The 16,507-nt window shown below is 35.8% G+C and overlaps 2 protein-coding genes, 1 long non-coding RNA gene and 1 pseudogene across 4 annotated transcripts; 2 read left to right on the plus strand and 2 right to left on the minus strand.

Moving 5' to 3' along the window:
- Positions 1 to 1,165: 1,165 nt before the first annotated feature.
- Positions 1,166 to 4,813, plus strand: exosc7 (exosome component 7). Its single transcript, XM_088010375.1, has 8 exons — positions 1,166 to 1,274; positions 1,389 to 1,490; positions 1,729 to 1,823; positions 2,859 to 3,024; positions 3,354 to 3,424; positions 3,539 to 3,662; positions 3,973 to 4,128; positions 4,645 to 4,813. Exons 1-8 carry the CDS (start codon positions 1,218 to 1,220, stop codon positions 4,747 to 4,749), a joined length of 876 nt encoding a protein of 291 aa, XP_087866501.1. The 5' UTR covers positions 1,166 to 1,217; the 3' UTR covers positions 4,750 to 4,813.
- Positions 4,814 to 5,944: 1,131 nt separating this feature from the next.
- LOC148156451 (uncharacterized) lies at positions 5,945 to 7,035 on the minus strand. Of its 2 annotated transcripts, none has more exons than XR_015764644.1 (4): positions 6,788 to 7,035; positions 6,430 to 6,567; positions 6,219 to 6,321; positions 5,945 to 6,127 (listed from the first exon to the last, which is right to left on the minus strand). It is a non-coding gene; the product is annotated as an uncharacterized LOC148156451 (long non-coding RNA). The 2 variants fall into 2 exon arrangements; XR_015764645.1 differs by having other exon boundaries at positions 6,430 to 6,591.
- An 892-nt stretch (positions 7,036 to 7,927) lies between these two features.
- LOC148156452 (uncharacterized) lies at positions 7,928 to 11,637 on the minus strand. The gene is made up of 2 exons (XM_088010374.1): positions 10,707 to 11,637; positions 7,928 to 9,511 (listed from the first exon to the last, which is right to left on the minus strand). The coding sequence occupies exons 1-2, from the start codon at positions 10,768 to 10,770 to the stop codon at positions 8,655 to 8,657; spliced, it is 921 nt and encodes a 306-aa protein (XP_087866500.1). The 5' UTR covers positions 10,771 to 11,637; the 3' UTR covers positions 7,928 to 8,654.
- A 500-nt stretch (positions 11,638 to 12,137) lies between these two features.
- LOC148156453 (exosome complex component RRP42-like) lies at positions 12,138 to 16,431 on the plus strand (annotated as a pseudogene).
- Positions 16,432 to 16,507: the final 76 nt, after the last annotated feature.

Here is a 16,507-nt window from a genome sequence, read left to right on the forward strand (position 1 = left end):
GAGTCTGCCAATTTCTCCATTTGTTGGCAATCACTTTGTGGAGCAACAGCAGCAACCACAGCCTCCCAGACACTATTCAGAGAGAAGGACAGTCATACATTTTTCATCTTTAAAGCTACAGTATGCAAGTTTTTAAAAACATCTGTTTGTTTGTTTTTTATATTTGTTAAAACTGTCACAATGTTGTGACAGTTATGAGACAGATAATATGTGAAAAATTAATCTCCTCCATCTCCTCCCTGAGCTACGATAGCTATCAGCAAAAATGCATCACTCCAGGTAAAAAAAAAGAATCAGAGCCAGGAGGAAGGCCTTAGTGAGCTGACCATTACAGAAAAGCTGTTTATCTGCTTTCATCAGTGGCCATGCTAACTAGCATGAGCATTCAGACACTGTAGCATTCAGGAGTGGGTGTGAGCAGTGCATGATTGACAGCGCTAGGACCCTCCTGCTGGTTTTCACTGGTTGTTTCTAACCAAGTACGGAGTTAGCTGGTTTGTGCTGGTATTACTGGAAGAAGGCAGAGGAGCCTGTCCTCTACTGTGATACTGTCACGACAAAGTGACAGTTTTAACAAATACGTAAAAAATATTTTTATTTTATAAAAGTTACATACTGTAGCTTTAGTTCCTGATGGAGCGTTGTCTTGCATAACAATCATTGTCTTTTGGAAAGAGATAGACTTCTTCCTGTACCACTGCTTGAAGAAAGTGTCTTCTAAAACCTAGCAGCAGATTTCGGAGCCGATTTAGAGCCGTAAATTATCTTTATTAATACCATTCTATTTTATATAGGATTTATATAGGATACAAAATACAGTTTATTTATAAGAATTAGAGGAATAAACAGGAGGGAGAAAAGAGGATAAGAACTGGTCATAGTTTTTTTAATGCACTCATTTTCATGGGGTAATACTACATAAACTATGGCACATGGTTTTATTAGTTTCAGGAAATATATGTCACAAAGAAAATAATTTAGTCTAGAAATTGTCTTTAATAATAAAATGAGAATTGAAAATGTGTTCAGTTAAATAGTAATGAAGAGAAAGGAATTTAATTTAATTAAAAAAAAAATACTGGTCTCAGGAGAATTTAAGGAAATGTAATGCGTAGTAAAATCCAAGAGATGGCAGTAGTGCAACATCAATTGATGCAAGCTGTCGTTAAAAACTATAGAAGAAGAAGAAAAAAGCAGCGAAGAAGAGTAAAAAAAACATGGCAACAGTGCAAGTCAGCGAGGCTGAGAAAGTTTACATCCTACACGGAATACGGGTAAGGTTTCGTCTTTTATCGGAACCATGAAGGTGAACTGTTGTGTTAGGATGTAGTTAGTTTGTTTGCCATCGCGGTTGCGTGTTTTTAAACACTTTCTGCGGTTCTGATCAGGATGATTTACGGGTGGATGGTAGAGGCTGTGAGGACTACAGACACATGGAAGTAGAAACAGATGTGGTGTCCAACACTGACGGATCCGCTAAAGTCACTCTGGTAAAGATAAGTTTCATCTCCTCATTTTCTATGTAAACAGCTCAAATAAAGCACATGCATTAGATTAGAGTGAATTACACTAAATGTCAGTTTATAAGAACATCTGGTCCACTAATGTTTATTATATAGTCATTTAGTCACTTTCAGGTCCAGCTGCTACATGAAGTCCAATTTAATGCTAAATGTGGTTCAGTATGTTCCACATGTGTCTCTGATTGTCTCCCATTGATCCTCTCAGGGTCACACTGCAGTTCTGGTTGGGATCAAGGCTGAGATCGGAAAACCGAGGCCGATGGTTGCAAACGAGGGATACCTGGAGTTCTTCGTTGACTGGTGGGTGTGGTGTTTATACCGAATTTGATTTCTGATTTTAATATATTTCTTGTCTTTAATAAAATTGACAAATGACAGGAAATATTTTTAAAAACCGGCTTTTACTTGAATTCAAAGTCAAAATGAATAAAAACAGATAGTCGTTCTTGAGTGGGTTAACGTCACTCGGGAAAGAAGTGCACTGGTGAAAAAAATCCAGGTTTTCCAAAAATAAAATCCAAAATAAAAATAAAACAGAAAATTTGATTAATTGATCAAATTGATTGATCTGCCGAGTACGGTGGTTGTCAGCATGTGTAGATAATAATAAAGAATCACACTCAATAATCACTGAATGGAAAATGTGCTTGTTGTTCCTCCACAGTCTGTAAACATATGAATTTGGAATTACTGGTATTTGGATCTACAGACTGAATTAGATTCCTATAACCTATTCCCAAGAAACATATATCACAACATAGCAGTGGGCTTAAATGAAAAGTTAAGGTCAACAGTAAATACAATAAAATGATCAAAAAGAGTTAAAAAACAATGTGTTTAAAACTACTGAATTAAAATCATATTAATCTTTAAAAATGACTTCAGTTCTGTGTCTTCTTCAGCCAATTCTTAAGCCTTGAAGTGGATATTTTAATGTTATGGTCTTAAAATCAGATGGTAGTGAGATCCAAAGCTTACAACTCCTAATAGAGAAGGCTGTTTATCCAAAGGTTGTTGTGCAGAATTGTACAGTATTCAATTAAAAAATGTTGTACTGACAGTTATCACTTATTTTTTCTGGCTCATCTAATTTAAGAATATTATTGGAGTAAATAAAGCATTGCATCAGAGATCACAGCTTTTCTGATATTGTTGTTTTAAAACTATCCACTAGATGGCGGTGTTGTACTCGCTTCAATTTTTGGCAAAAGATTACTGCAGATTTTCACAAAAACATAACTCACATTTACTAAAACAAAAACAAAAAAATAAATAAAACCCCTCAATAGGATATTGTTCAGTCCACCATGTTGTTTTTCCTCTTTCAATCATCAGCTCAGCCAATGCAACCCCAGAGTTTGAGGGCAGAGGAGGTGAAGAGCTGGGGACGGAGCTCAGTAACACCCTCTACAAAGTCTTCAACAACCAGCACAGCTTGGATCTGAAGAGCCTCTGCATAAGTCCTGGCGAGCACTGCTGGGTGCTTTATGTGGACGTGTTGGTGAGTTCAAGGCCCCAGGCTCACCTGGCTTAACAAGGAAGAACCTTCAACATTGCAGCTAATGCTTTTTGCTGTCCAGTTTTAAAATGTACAATCAGCCTTTCATTTTTAAAGGCGCTTTAAACAGAAAACACAAAATCGAACACGAAACGTCAGATTTTACTGTAGAGAAAGGACCAGGAGTTGGTGTGTGTGGCCAAATGTTACCAATTAGATCCAACAGTACCGACCTCCACACACACAGCTGAGAGCCTGTGGTTATTAGTGGGGATAATAATTATAATTTGATCCAAATAGATAAAATCTAACATTATTGTGTTCGTCCTCAGCTTCTTCAGTGTGATGGGAATTTGTACGACGCCATTTCAGTAGCGATCAAAGCTGCTCTCTTCAACACAAAGTGAGTTTGTTCAGTTTGCATTACTCCATTAGCTTTGATCTAAACTGATTTAACCTATAAACAAAAAAAAAACAAGTTGGAAAATGAGCCATGTTCTGGTTTCCTCACTGACAGAATTCCCAGAGTTCACATCTCATCCGATGAGGAAGGAGGGAAGGAGATCGAGCTCTCTGACGACCCGTACGACTGCATGAGACTCGATGTGGAAAACATTCCCTGCATAGTGACTTTATGCAAGGTGAGCTCCCAGCTGATGCTTTCAGACAGAAACTAGATTTGACAGGGTTGATTAAGGCCTTCTTTTTGCTTGATAATAAAAGACAAGCTGTAACCAAAGGTCTTTAGAACGCTCAGTGAACGGCTCGGAGGAGCAGTTTGCTGAGACTTCTCCTTTTGCAAAAGCTTGGTCATAAAATTCATATACGTTGTCTGTGGTTCTTTTAATGAAGGTTCGAGTAAAATACCCATCATGAGCTCCCAGCTGATGCTTTCAGAAAGAAACTAGATTTGACAGGGTTGATTAAGGCTTACTGGGTTTTTACGTGCAGATCGGCCACAGACACGTGGTGGATGCCACCCTGCAGGAGAAGGCCTGCTCTGTGGCGAGCCTCATCATCTCCGTCACACACAAAGGAATAATCACCTGCAGCAGGAAGGTGGGGAGAGGCAGCCTGGACCCAGAGAGCATCTGTGAGATGATAGAGGTGACGACTCTGACTTCCTGTTCCTCCATTTTATTCAGCTTTAAACACACAACTAATCTGACACTTTATCTGAAGGGGTAAGACTGGCATGACAATGTCATAAATATGATATAAAACCTGTCATGAATGTGTATGACTGTTGTCATGAAGTGTCATTCTGTAAATAATGACATTTTTAATGCAAAGTTGACACTTTTAATACTTTTAATGCAACTTTGCAATAAAAGTGTCATTATTTACCTAATTGTATGTCATGACAGCAGTTATAAACATTCATGAAGACTCCTTCATGTTTCTGTTATGTCAGTCTTATGCTCACCCCTTCAAATAAAGTGTTAGCTCTTAAAGTATTAAAGACTTTAGAACAGAAACTCTTGGCTTTCTGTATATCAAGTAATTTTTCTCAAAGATAAGAAAGCTGTGTAAAAACAAGCTTTTGTTTTGTATGCATTCAGGTATCTATGGAAACAAAGTTTACATCGGTCGCGTCCTGCATTGTTTCATTTCTCTCTGCAGACAGGAAAACGAGTAGGAAAAGCTCTCCACCCTCCTCTCATGAAGCTGCTGCAGCAGGAGGAGAGTCTGGGCAAGAAGAGGCAGAAAGTCGGATTCCTTGGATAAAATCACCTCTTTATGTTTGTATTTTTATGTGTTTGTAATTTTCCACTAAAAGTATATTTGTACACTTCTGTTGTCATGGTAGATTTTTTTTCTAATGTGTTTGTTATTGAGAAACTAATTTATTAATCATTAAGTTCAAAGTGTAAAACATACACCTTTATAAATACTCATCTATTTAATACTCGTCCAACCTTAATGACTGCTGGAGGGAGATTTGAGTAATTAATCATCACCACCTTGATAAATACAGAAGTTTTGTGTCTACTATAAACAATGATCCATGCAATGAAACTGAACACAAAATACAGGTGCTTTAAAACGAGGATCACATATGTATTTATTGTATGCTTTTAACAAAAGTACTGAATTTTCTTAAATTAGAATAATGCAAGCAACAGGAATGAGGCAGTTTGTCGCAGGTGGAGGGATAAAGCTGAGCTGTAACTCCAGAACAAAAAGTTTAACATAATTAACTGAATCATGCAGGGAATCATGGAGCTTGTTTTAGTTTCTCTTTTGTTTTTCAGTTTCTCCTCAGTGCTGCTATTTCCGATAAATGTGGGAGAGGAGAGGGGGGAGCAGCCTGGGTATCCTGAGCATCCAGAGACTTTGGAGACTAAATTAAATAACATCAATATTATTGTTATATAACTCACCTTGCCCAGGTGAAAAAAAGTCTACTTAAGTATACTAAATTATATCATACTTTAGTATACTTTTATTGATGTTCTTAAACTGTACTATTTTGGAACAACTAATTTTGTGCTTACTATTACTATTACCTTAGTAATGGTATTAAATTACAACTAATTGTATATTTTAGTATACTATACGTACTTTTTTGGAACAACTTCAAGTTGTACTTAGTATACTTAAAGTATACTTTTTAATTATTTCAGAGCTTTATTATATTTTGATATTATATTTTGAGGGTAATAATTCTGTCTCAGAATTATATTAAAAATATATATTTAATATACTTCAAATATACTATTAATATATTAGTAATGTATTTAAATTACACTTAATTTTTATTTTTGATTTCTTGCTATTGATAAATACAATTTTAATTACTCATAATTCGTCTTTATTTCTACGTACCCATTTTGTACATGACATGCATAATTACACTACAGTACTTACATTGTTTTAGGCTACAATTACATGGAAAGATTAATTACACAAGATTCCCAAGGTAATTCAAATATTTTGTTTTATTACCAACATTTTAAAATTGTCCAATTTTACTAACTTTACATAAATTATAAGTTTACACATCAAAAGTGAACACATGAACATGAAAATTTAAGTGTGACAATAAAACATGAAAGTGAGGATCAACGACAAAACATTCCAGTTCACTGCACCTTACAGGAACCTACAAAAAAGAACAATAGAGCAATTAAACAGAGAAAGCATTTGTATTTAAAGAGAACAGAAAAATGGCAAATAAAAAAAATAATACTTACAATTTTAAGTCGTTGTGGACTCGCTGTGTATGTGGCATCATCAGAAGTGATGATGATTGGGACCAGAAGCCTTGTGTGGAAAAACATTTCTGGGTGTCTTTGCCTGTTTATGTTAGAAGTAGAAAAAAATAGTCAGCAATGTCATAAAATCAGTTGATGATGACAATAACTACGAAGCTGTTTTAAGTGTGGACTTAAGGAGACAAACTACCTTAAAACCTTTCCATCCATGATCTGAACACACTGATCCTTGCAGGGTGGTGAGGGGGGCTGGTGGTGCCCATCTCCAGCAGTCATCAGATGAGAGGCAGGGCTCACCCTGGACAGGTTACCAGTCCATCACAGGGCCCTGAAAGCCAACAATGAATAAAATCTATGAAAGATAAATGTTAGATTAACCAGGGGAAAAATTCTGTCCAGATATTTTTAAATCAAATCATGTTTATGAAGCGCTTAGTGTTGGTAACACACCAGTTTGTATAAAATAATTATTTATGAAACCAAAGTAAGTTATATATCTTTACTGCACTGTTTATAACTAAATGAAGATAATTAATAAGCAAACTTACCACCAGCTAGCAACACGTTAGCAGCCTTCGTCCCTCCGGGCTCCTTTTGTGACACACATTTCATTTCCATCGGTTGTTGTCCCGTTGTGTTGTCGTCTAACTAGGACTAGGACGTCACCAGCTTGAATTTAACAAAATTAGTAACTATTGTCAAGGCCCTCTCTGCTTTGAAGGCAATATTATGCGAGTAAAAATGGCGAATTTGAACAGCGTCTGTTATCTTCCCTGCGTTCAAGTTTTTACTTCTCTTTGTGGTGTTTATTAAAAAAAATGAACGTGTGTAATACCGCCACCATCTGGTCTGGAGTGTGAACTGGAGCTAATGCCGTTGATTATAAGGTTTTACATCACACATCTGAAAATGGATTGGGTACTTTCTTAGAAATTACATCATGATTATCATTTTTTTAATTGTATGCAATTTTAGTAAATAGTAAACTATTATTAAGGCACTTCAAAATTCATACTTTTTAGGTACTTAAAAAGTATGCCTACATATTACATTAAACACACTTTAAAGGTGCCTATAAGACATACTTCTGCATATGTATTAATTAGTTTTATTTTGTAATCAGGTTGCTGCGTCTTGCAGACTTCTGCCCAGGTCCCTCTTGAAAATGAGATATGGATCTCAACGGGGTTCACCTGGTTAAATAAAGAAAATTGAGGCATACTTTATTAGCCTAAAATGTACGCTGAGATGTAATTTAAAACATACTGAAATTAATAATCTAAAGTAGTGTCAAGTGAATTTTAAAAAATTATATTTTGAGCATATATTTTTAAATATACACAAAATATATTTTAAATATACTTGAGAAAGTGTAAATTTACACTTGGCCAAATATATATTTTGTTCACTTATTTTATATATTAAAAGTGTATTTTGGTACAATTATGTTTAAGTTTGTTTAAAGTTCTAATTTGGAAATTGGTACAAGTATACTTTTAGTATACTTCAGATATACTTATAGGTAGTACACTTAATATTTAGTATACTATAAATATTAAGTGTACTATTATTAAATATTAATATAAATTAATATAAATATTAATATTTAGACAGCTGCAGGAGAAAAGAGAAAAATACAACTAAACCAAAAAACACACTAAATTATTGACAATAATAATCAACCATGCTTTCTTACATTTTCCATAAACATATTTATTTATTTAGTCACAAAACTTTTACTTGGGTAGAGTTAAACTGGTTAATATAATCTGAAACAAATAACAGCATCAGTTACAAGGTCATCTTGTTTTGAAGAGAAACCTTTGAGATTTTTTTGTACGTAGATATATCAGAGTGCACAATCATTAATAAAAATGCACAATTAGTGAATAAAACCACATTGAATTTTTATTATAAGTGTATTAAGGTCAACAACACCCACACACTATTTCACTATACAGCATAGAATAATACAAATCAGTCCCTCAAGTCCAATCTTGTGAGAATGTTCTGGAAGGGAGTCCATGTCCGGTTAAACTCTGTTAGTGCATGAAATAGTCAGTGGGCTCCAAAGCCACTTCAGCTCTCAGCATCAGTCCTGGCTCTCCTCAGGGCTGTGTGCTGAGCCCTCTGCTCTTCACGTTGTACATAAACAGGATGTTGATAACATACAGTTCATCAGTATTGTTTAGGTACAGAAAATGAAAGGAAAACAAAACAAAGCATCTCTGAAGGAAAATGTGTCATGGTTGCACATCTCCAAGAATCCAAATGTGAAGATCTAAATTATTACATTTAACAAATACAACAACTTTCAGCTTTATAGACATGAAACCCCTCCAGTCTTTCATTCTAGTGTTAAACCAAATCCACTGAATAGTGAACCTCAACATAGGACATGTATGAAAAATATTTCTATGGTTTTTCACCTGTGTGACGCCTCATGTGGCGAGTTAAACTAACTTTGTGACGAAAACTTTCTCCACAGCTCCCACATGAAAACGGCTTTTCACCAGTGTGAATCATCATGTGCTGAGTTAAATCCCGTTTTTCCCTAAAACTTTTTCCACAGCTCCCACATGAAAACGGCTTTTCACCAGTGTGAATCCTCATGTGCTGAGTTAAATGTTCTTTTCGACTAAAACTTTTTCCACAGCTCCCACATGAAAACGGCTTTTCACCAGTGTGAATCATCATGTGCTGAGTTAAATTCGGTTTTCGACTAAAACTTTTTCCACAGCTCCCACATGAAAACGGCTTTTCACCAGTGTGAATCATCATGTGCTGAGTTAAATGTTGTTTTTGACTGAAACTTTTTCCACAGCTCCCACATGAAAACGGCTTTTCACCAGTGTGAATCCTCATGTGCCGAGTTAACTCCTGTTTTTCACTGAAACCTTTTCCACACTTCACACATGAAATCAGGTTTTGAACTGTATGAGTTCTCATGTGAGCATCAAAAACAGATTTTAAAACGAAACGCTTTTTACAGATGAGACATGAGAAAGGTTTTCTTCTTTTCTGATTTTGCTTCTCAGATTCAGCAGCTTCCTTTAAGATGACTTGGTTCCTGTTTGGTTCTGATTCAGTTTGGTGTGTTTGCTCACCAACAGGAACCAACATGCAGGTATCAGTCTCCTGATTTGATTCAATCTGTTCTTCACACTGACTGCAGGAAACTTCTGTCTCTTCCTGGTCTTGTTTTCCCTGCAGAGGTTCTAACTCCTCCTGGTCCAGAGTGGATCTTCTCTCTTGGTTAAACTGCAGGGAACCTGGAGAAGAAAACAGAGAAAAAGAGTTATTGTTAACTTTACTGAAGTAAGTAGGAGAAATCTTTCATCGTTTAAAACAGAAATCAACAAAAAAAAAAATACTTGAAAATTCAAAAGCGTAGACAGAGAGACAGATCAGTCGTCACATCCAGCTGACATTTGGAGAATTCTCAAATGAATGGATTTAAAATATATATTTTATCGCAAAATTAATTGAGGTAGGGATTATTGTTGATATTTAACAGTAAATTGCATTTTGTCAAGATGTTATTTATTTGTATTAGTCTGTATTATATAAAAATGTTATTTTAGTCCACTTTCCATATTTGGGGTTTATTTACAAACATGAGTTTATTTGTAGGCTAATAGTTGTTTAGTTTTTGTTCCTTTGTTATTTACTTTTCTAAGTTATACAGGAAGAATTGTGGGTCCATTTTCCGTCACTATAGGGACTGGTATCGGACCAGCATGCACTGGGTTGGGCCTGTAGGTTTTGACCAGAGCAGCAGAGGAAACAATAAAAAGTAGTGATGATGAGATGAAGCTTCATGAAGCCCTGAGGAACTCCATCCAATCACTGGACTCATGAGTCGATGCACCGCGTTTAGGTGAGTTCTCCGTTTTATTTGCTTCATAAAATTTATCATGGATTAATCGACACACCACTAATGAAAAGTTTGACCACATTTGTTAAGCAAATCATAAAGTTTGACCTTTGTTATTTGCTTGTCAAACTGGAAAAAAATAAACAATAAAACAATCTTCAAGGTTTTTGGACATTAAACTTTTATCTACATATGAAGCATCACCTCAGTGTAGCGGTGGCTTCTTGATTGGACTTTTATAGAATATTTGGTTTGACAAACAATCGCCACTACGATTTATTTATTACACATTATAAAATTTTACAGCTACTAACAGCTCTATTAATATTTTATGTTGCTTGCTTTACTAACCTTGCACTGCATTGTTCACATTTCTCCAGTTTTCTGAAGTAAGTCTCAGTAGTACAAGGAGAGGCATAAAAAAGGTCATTTTCTCTCTACATAAATAAGCCATTGTCACAGCGTAATATTCATGTCTGCGTTCTAACATGTTAACAAAATATTTACACGGGAAAAGAACATTTACTAAAATGATCCTCATACAGAAAGCTGCAGACATTAACCTTCGTCCAAGCGCTGGTGTTTCCTACCTAATCGGTGTAAGATTATCCGGGGGGTCCGGGAGAAATCCAGCAGTCTGCGCTGATCATCCATCTCTTCCTCTGACTTGACGATGATTTCTTTAAACTCTGGAAGTTTCTTCAGCAGCAGTTAACAGGAGCTTTTTGATAAACTCGTTAAAACTGGACGGAAGATAGTCTTCAGAGAAACACTCAAACATTCAACACAACAGACCACGTGCAGTTCTCTTTGTCTTCTTCTTTGGGTTTTTAATGATTGTCGGTTTGTATGTTATTGCTTTACCGCCACCTTGTGGATCCTTCGATCATTACATGTAAAGAGTTCTCATACAGGGCCAGTTCTTTTTGAGAAGCGTAAAATCTTTGCATAGTAATAATAGTAGAGAGCTGCAGCGGAAAAGAGAAAAATACAACTAAAACAAATTATTATTATTGACAACAACCATAATTTCTAAAATAAAGATCAATGTATATTAGTAATGTATATTAAATGTAATTATTTTGTATTTATTCATAAAACTTTTCATTCAGGTGTGTTGAGCCAGAATCAAATCTAAAAGTTTCAAAACAACGACCCTTGAAGACAGGAGTTTGACAGTTTTAATGAGTTAATACTCATACATTTTATCAACAGTCTTCAACATGCACAGCAGAAAACTAAAAATGTGTTTTCCACTTAGTTTACCTCTGTCCATTTGGTCTCTGTCATGCAGGAGATGAAAATGTATTTCATCCAGCATGGCACCGTCACGATTATCCCGCGTGGCAGTAAGGAGTTAGTGCTCAGTGATGGAGCCTACTTTGGAGGTAAATACAGCAGAGTATTAAAACTCTATTCAGCTACTTATCAACTCTACGAGAGTCTTCATTATTCAGATTATTGCCGCCCTTCTTCTATAAAATCTCCTACAGAACCCTTGGTTGTAACTGCACTACATTTTCCAACAAATATTCAACACAACAGACCACGTGCAGTTCTCTTTGTCTTCTTCTTTCGGGTTTTATGATTGTCGGTGTTCATGTTATTGCTTTACCGCCACCTTGTGGATCCTTCGATCATTACATGTAAAGAGTTCTCATACAGGGCCAGTTCTTTTTGAGAAACGTAAAATCTTTTCATAGTAATAATAGTAGAGAGCTGCAGCGGAAAAGAGAAAAATACAACTAAAACAAAAAAAAAACACGAAATTATTGACGACAACCATAATTTCTAAAACAAAGATCAATGTATATTAGTAATGTATATTAAATGTAATTATTTTTTATTTATTCATAAAACTTTTCATTCAGGTGTGTTGAGCCAGAATCAAATCTAAAAGTTTCAAAACAACGACCCTTGAAGACTGGAGTTTGACAGTTTTAATGAGTTAATACTCATACATTTTATCAACAGTCTTCAACATGCACAGCAGAAAACTAAAAATGTGTTTTGTCTGCGTCATGCAGGAGATTTTCAGCTATAACTGCCGTGGACTTGTCGCCAACACCGACCCTCACTTTGTCACCGTGATCCTGACCAAGCTGCGCTTTGAAGTTTTCCAGCCGGGAGACTATGTAATACGAGAGGGAACGCTGGGTTGGAAAATGTATTTCATCCAGCATGGCAGCGTCACGATTATCCCGCGTGGCAGTAAGGAGTTAGTGCTCAGTGATGGAGCCTACTTTGGAGGTAAATACAGCAGAGTATTAAAACTCTATTCAGCTACTTATCAACTCTACGAGAGTCTTCATTATTCAGATTATTGCCGCCCTTCTTCTATAAAATCTCCTACAGAACCCTTGGTTGTAACTGCACTACATTTTCCAACAAATATTTACTATTTCTTCTGAATTTCTAATGGTAAATGTAATTTTTCATCATTGGCTTGTTGTCATTTTGAAGAAAAAACTAAAAATTATGAAATATTTCACTCTGTAAAAGCAATGAAGATAATGTGCAAGTTGCTTGATTATAATTATACTGTAAATAAATTTTGCAGTGTAGTCTTTCTTTTTACTTGCACTGTGAAAAAAAAACAACAAAATCTTACCATAAATTTTTATTGAGAAAAGAAGAAAAATTCACTTGAAATAAGACAAAACTAATTTATAAATAGCATTTCTGTAAGAAGAAGGATCTTGTTTTAAGTCAATTATTTCTTAATATAAGTAGCAAGTACCAGTTCCACTGGCATATTATTTCACTGATTACAAGACATTTTTCCAATACTATAAGTAAAATAATCAGCCTGTGAAACTAGTACATTTTTAAGTCAACATTAAGCAATTATGGACTTAAAAGTAGCTACAATATCTTGTTGAAAAGTTACTTCAAGTGCACTAAAATATTTGGACTTATGAGATTCTGTATCTCCAGGTGCAGAAACCTGAAACCACATTATTTCTCTGTATCCACTTTTCATGCTGAATTATGAAACCTTATGTACAGATTTATGTGGAGATCATGTGTTTCTGCAAATAACATCATCCTGATATTGATATTGCACAAAGCTCAGTCAGGCTTAGTTATCTTTTTATGTGATTTATTTGTATTTTGTTAAATTATCATTATTATTTTTCTCATATGGACCTATCAGTGTATCTAATAAAGTTGATGATGATGGTGGGAGGATCAAACTGACCAGCACAGGAATGTGGCACAAAATGTTCCAGAACAGCAGAGCCGTCTATATTAGCATAGAAGATCGTACTCAATTAACATGAGCTTCAACACCTGCTGACTAACATAACAGAATAAATTTAATCCAATAAAGTAATAAAAAAACAAAATATTATCCCACACATGAAAAGAAGAAAAAAAAACTCAAGTAAAGCACTATGTACTGGATTTGCTCACTAATTTACTGCATCTCTTCCTCATACTTTTCTCTTATTTTCCTCTCCACTTCTTCTTTCTCTTTACATATTTCTTCTTCTTTCTCCTTCAGGATTCGTTGTTTTTCCTCCTCAACTGCCCTCTCAGCCTCTTGGAACATCTCACTGGTGTAGTGACTTCCTCCATTCCTGTCAACAGTGGTTCTGAATTAAAAAATAATTACAGCATTTAAAAATGAGTACAATTCTGGTTATCATCAGCCAGTTCTCAAGCCTTTAATGAATATTTGAATGTCAATATGATCTTAAAATCAGATAGTGAGATCCAAAGCTTGCATCTCCTAACAGAGCTGCAGTCTGTGACTGCTGGGCCTGTCATATTATGTCATATTTCAAGAACATTAAACAATATTTTTGATCAGTTAAATATAGCCTAATACAAGTTATGATTTAATTGCTCACAGTAATTCATTAAAAATGTAGCACTGACCGCTATTACCTGTTATTTCTGGTTCATGCAAGGTACGGTACAAAAATATTGAAAGCGTTATTTTAAAACTATCCACTAGAAGGCGGTGTTGTGCTATCTTACATTTTTGGCAAAAGATTACAGCAGAATTTCACAAAAACATGAATCCAACTCAGTTCTGTCATAGTTATTAAAATAAATAAAAGCCCTCAATGGGATGCCTCCAGTCCACCATGTTGTTTTTTACTCAGCTCAGCCAGTACAACCCCAGAGTTCAACAACCAGCAGAGCTTGGACCTGAAGAGCCTCTGCATTAGTCCTGGAGAGCACAGCAGGGGGCTTTATGTGGACGTGTTGGTGAAATCAAGGCCCCAGGCTCACCTGGCTTAACAAGGATGTGCCTTCAACATTACAGCTAATGCTTTTGCTGTTTAGTTTTAAACTCCACAATAAGAATTAAAGCATATAAGAAGTCTTTTTTTTTTTCTTTTTTACATATTTACTGAAAATGTCACTATGTTGTGACAGCTTGGTATGAGGCAGACAATCTGTCTCATACCGCTCTCAGTTACACTACTGCTTCTTCCTGATAGCAGAGTTTGACACACCAACTCCAGATCCTTTCCCTACAGTAAAATATAACAATTCCTGTTCAAACATAAACATGTTTTCTGTTTAAAACACCTTTCATTTGACCCAAATAGATAACATCTAACATTACTGTGTTCCTCTTCAGCTTCTTCAGTGTGATGGGAATTTGTACGACTCCATCTCAGTAGCGATCAAAGCTGCTCTCTTCATCACTAAGTGAGTTTGTTCAGTTCATATTACTCCATTAGCTTTGGTCTAAACTGATTTCCTCTATAAACAAACAAACAAAAATAATAAGTTGGAAAATGAGCCATGTTCTGGTTTCCTCACTGACAGAATTCCCAGAGTTCACATCTCATCCGATGAGGAAGGAAGGAAGGAGATCGAGCTCTCTGACGACCCGTACGACTGCATGAGACTCGATGTGGAAAACGTTCCCTGCATAGTGACTTTATGCAAGGTGAGCTGTTAGAGATTTTTTGGTATTATCATTTTGTTATTACTTTAGTTCATATTCAGTCTAATGTTAATCAATAGTTAATTAACATTCAGTATTATTGTGATTTTCAGTTTAAAGTGTTCTCTTCCTTATGTGTGTATAAACTGACCTGGAGGCCCCATCTGCCTGTTCGTCTTCATGTGAAACAGTTATCTGTGTGTTTCCCAGACCTTGAATTATGTTTCCACAGGTGCCTCCTTATCAACCGGAATACTCCCTATTTTAGAAACTGTCTGTGTGCAGTCGTATTTTGTCTCTGCCGTCTTCCTTAACTAAACTCCTTCTTTTTGCTTGATAAAAGGTTCTAAAGACCTTGTTCCAAAGGTCTTTAGAACGCTCAGTGAACGGCTTGGAGGAGCAGTTTGCTGAGACTTCTCCTTTTGCAAAAGCTTGGTCATAAAATTCTCTTTTAATGAAGGTTTGAGTAAAATACCCATCATGAGCTCCCAGCTGATGCTTTCAGACAGAAACTAGATTTGACAGGGTTGATTAAGGCTTACTGGGTTTTTACGTGCAGATCGGCCACAGACACGTGGTGGATGCCACCCTGCAGGAGTAGGCCTGCTCTGTGGCGAGCCTCATCATCTCCGTCACACACAAAGGAATAATCACCTGCAGCAGGAAGGTGGGGAGAGGCAGCCTGGACCCAGAGAGCATCTGTGAGATGATAGAGGTGACGACTCTGACTTCCTGTTCCTCCATTTTATTCAGCTTTAAACACACAACTATAATCTGACACTTTATCTGAAGGGGTAAGACTGACATGACAATGTCATAAATATGATATAAAACCTGTCATGAATGTGTATGACTGTTGTCATGAAGTGTCATTCTGTAAATAATGACATTTTTAATGCAAAGTTGACACTTTTAATAGACTTTTAATACAACTTTGCAATAAAAGTGTCATTATTTACCTAATTGTATGTCATGACAGCAGTTACAAACATTCATGAAGACTCCTTCATGTTGCTGTTATGTCAGTCTTATGCTCACCCCTTCAAATAAAGTGTTAGCTCTTAAAGTTTTAAAGACTTTAGAACATTCCTCTTGGCTTTCTGTATATCAAGTCATTTTACTCAAAGATAAGAAAGCTGTGTAAAAACAAGCTTTTGTTTTGTATGCATTCAGGTATCTATGGAAACAAAGTTTACATCGGTCGCGTCCTGCATTGTTTCATTTCTCTCTGCAGACAGGAAAACGAGTAGGAAAAGCTCTCCACCCTCCTCTCATGAAGCTGCTGCAGCAGGAGGAGAGTCTGGGCAAGAAGAGGCAGAAAGTCGGATTCCTTGGATAAAATCACCTCTTTATGTTTGTATTTTTATATGTATGTAATTTTCTACTAAAAGTATATTTGTACACTTCTGTTGTCATGGTAGATTTTTTTTCTAATGTGTTTGTTATTGAGAAACTAATTTATTAATCATTAAGTTCAAA

Source organism: Poecilia mexicana, unplaced genomic scaffold, assembly GCF_051168715.1.
Source record: "Poecilia mexicana isolate PSO_F unplaced genomic scaffold, ASM5116871v1 scaffold_11, whole genome shotgun sequence".
Taxonomy (NCBI): Eukaryota; Metazoa; Chordata; class Actinopteri; order Cyprinodontiformes; family Poeciliidae; genus Poecilia; species Poecilia mexicana.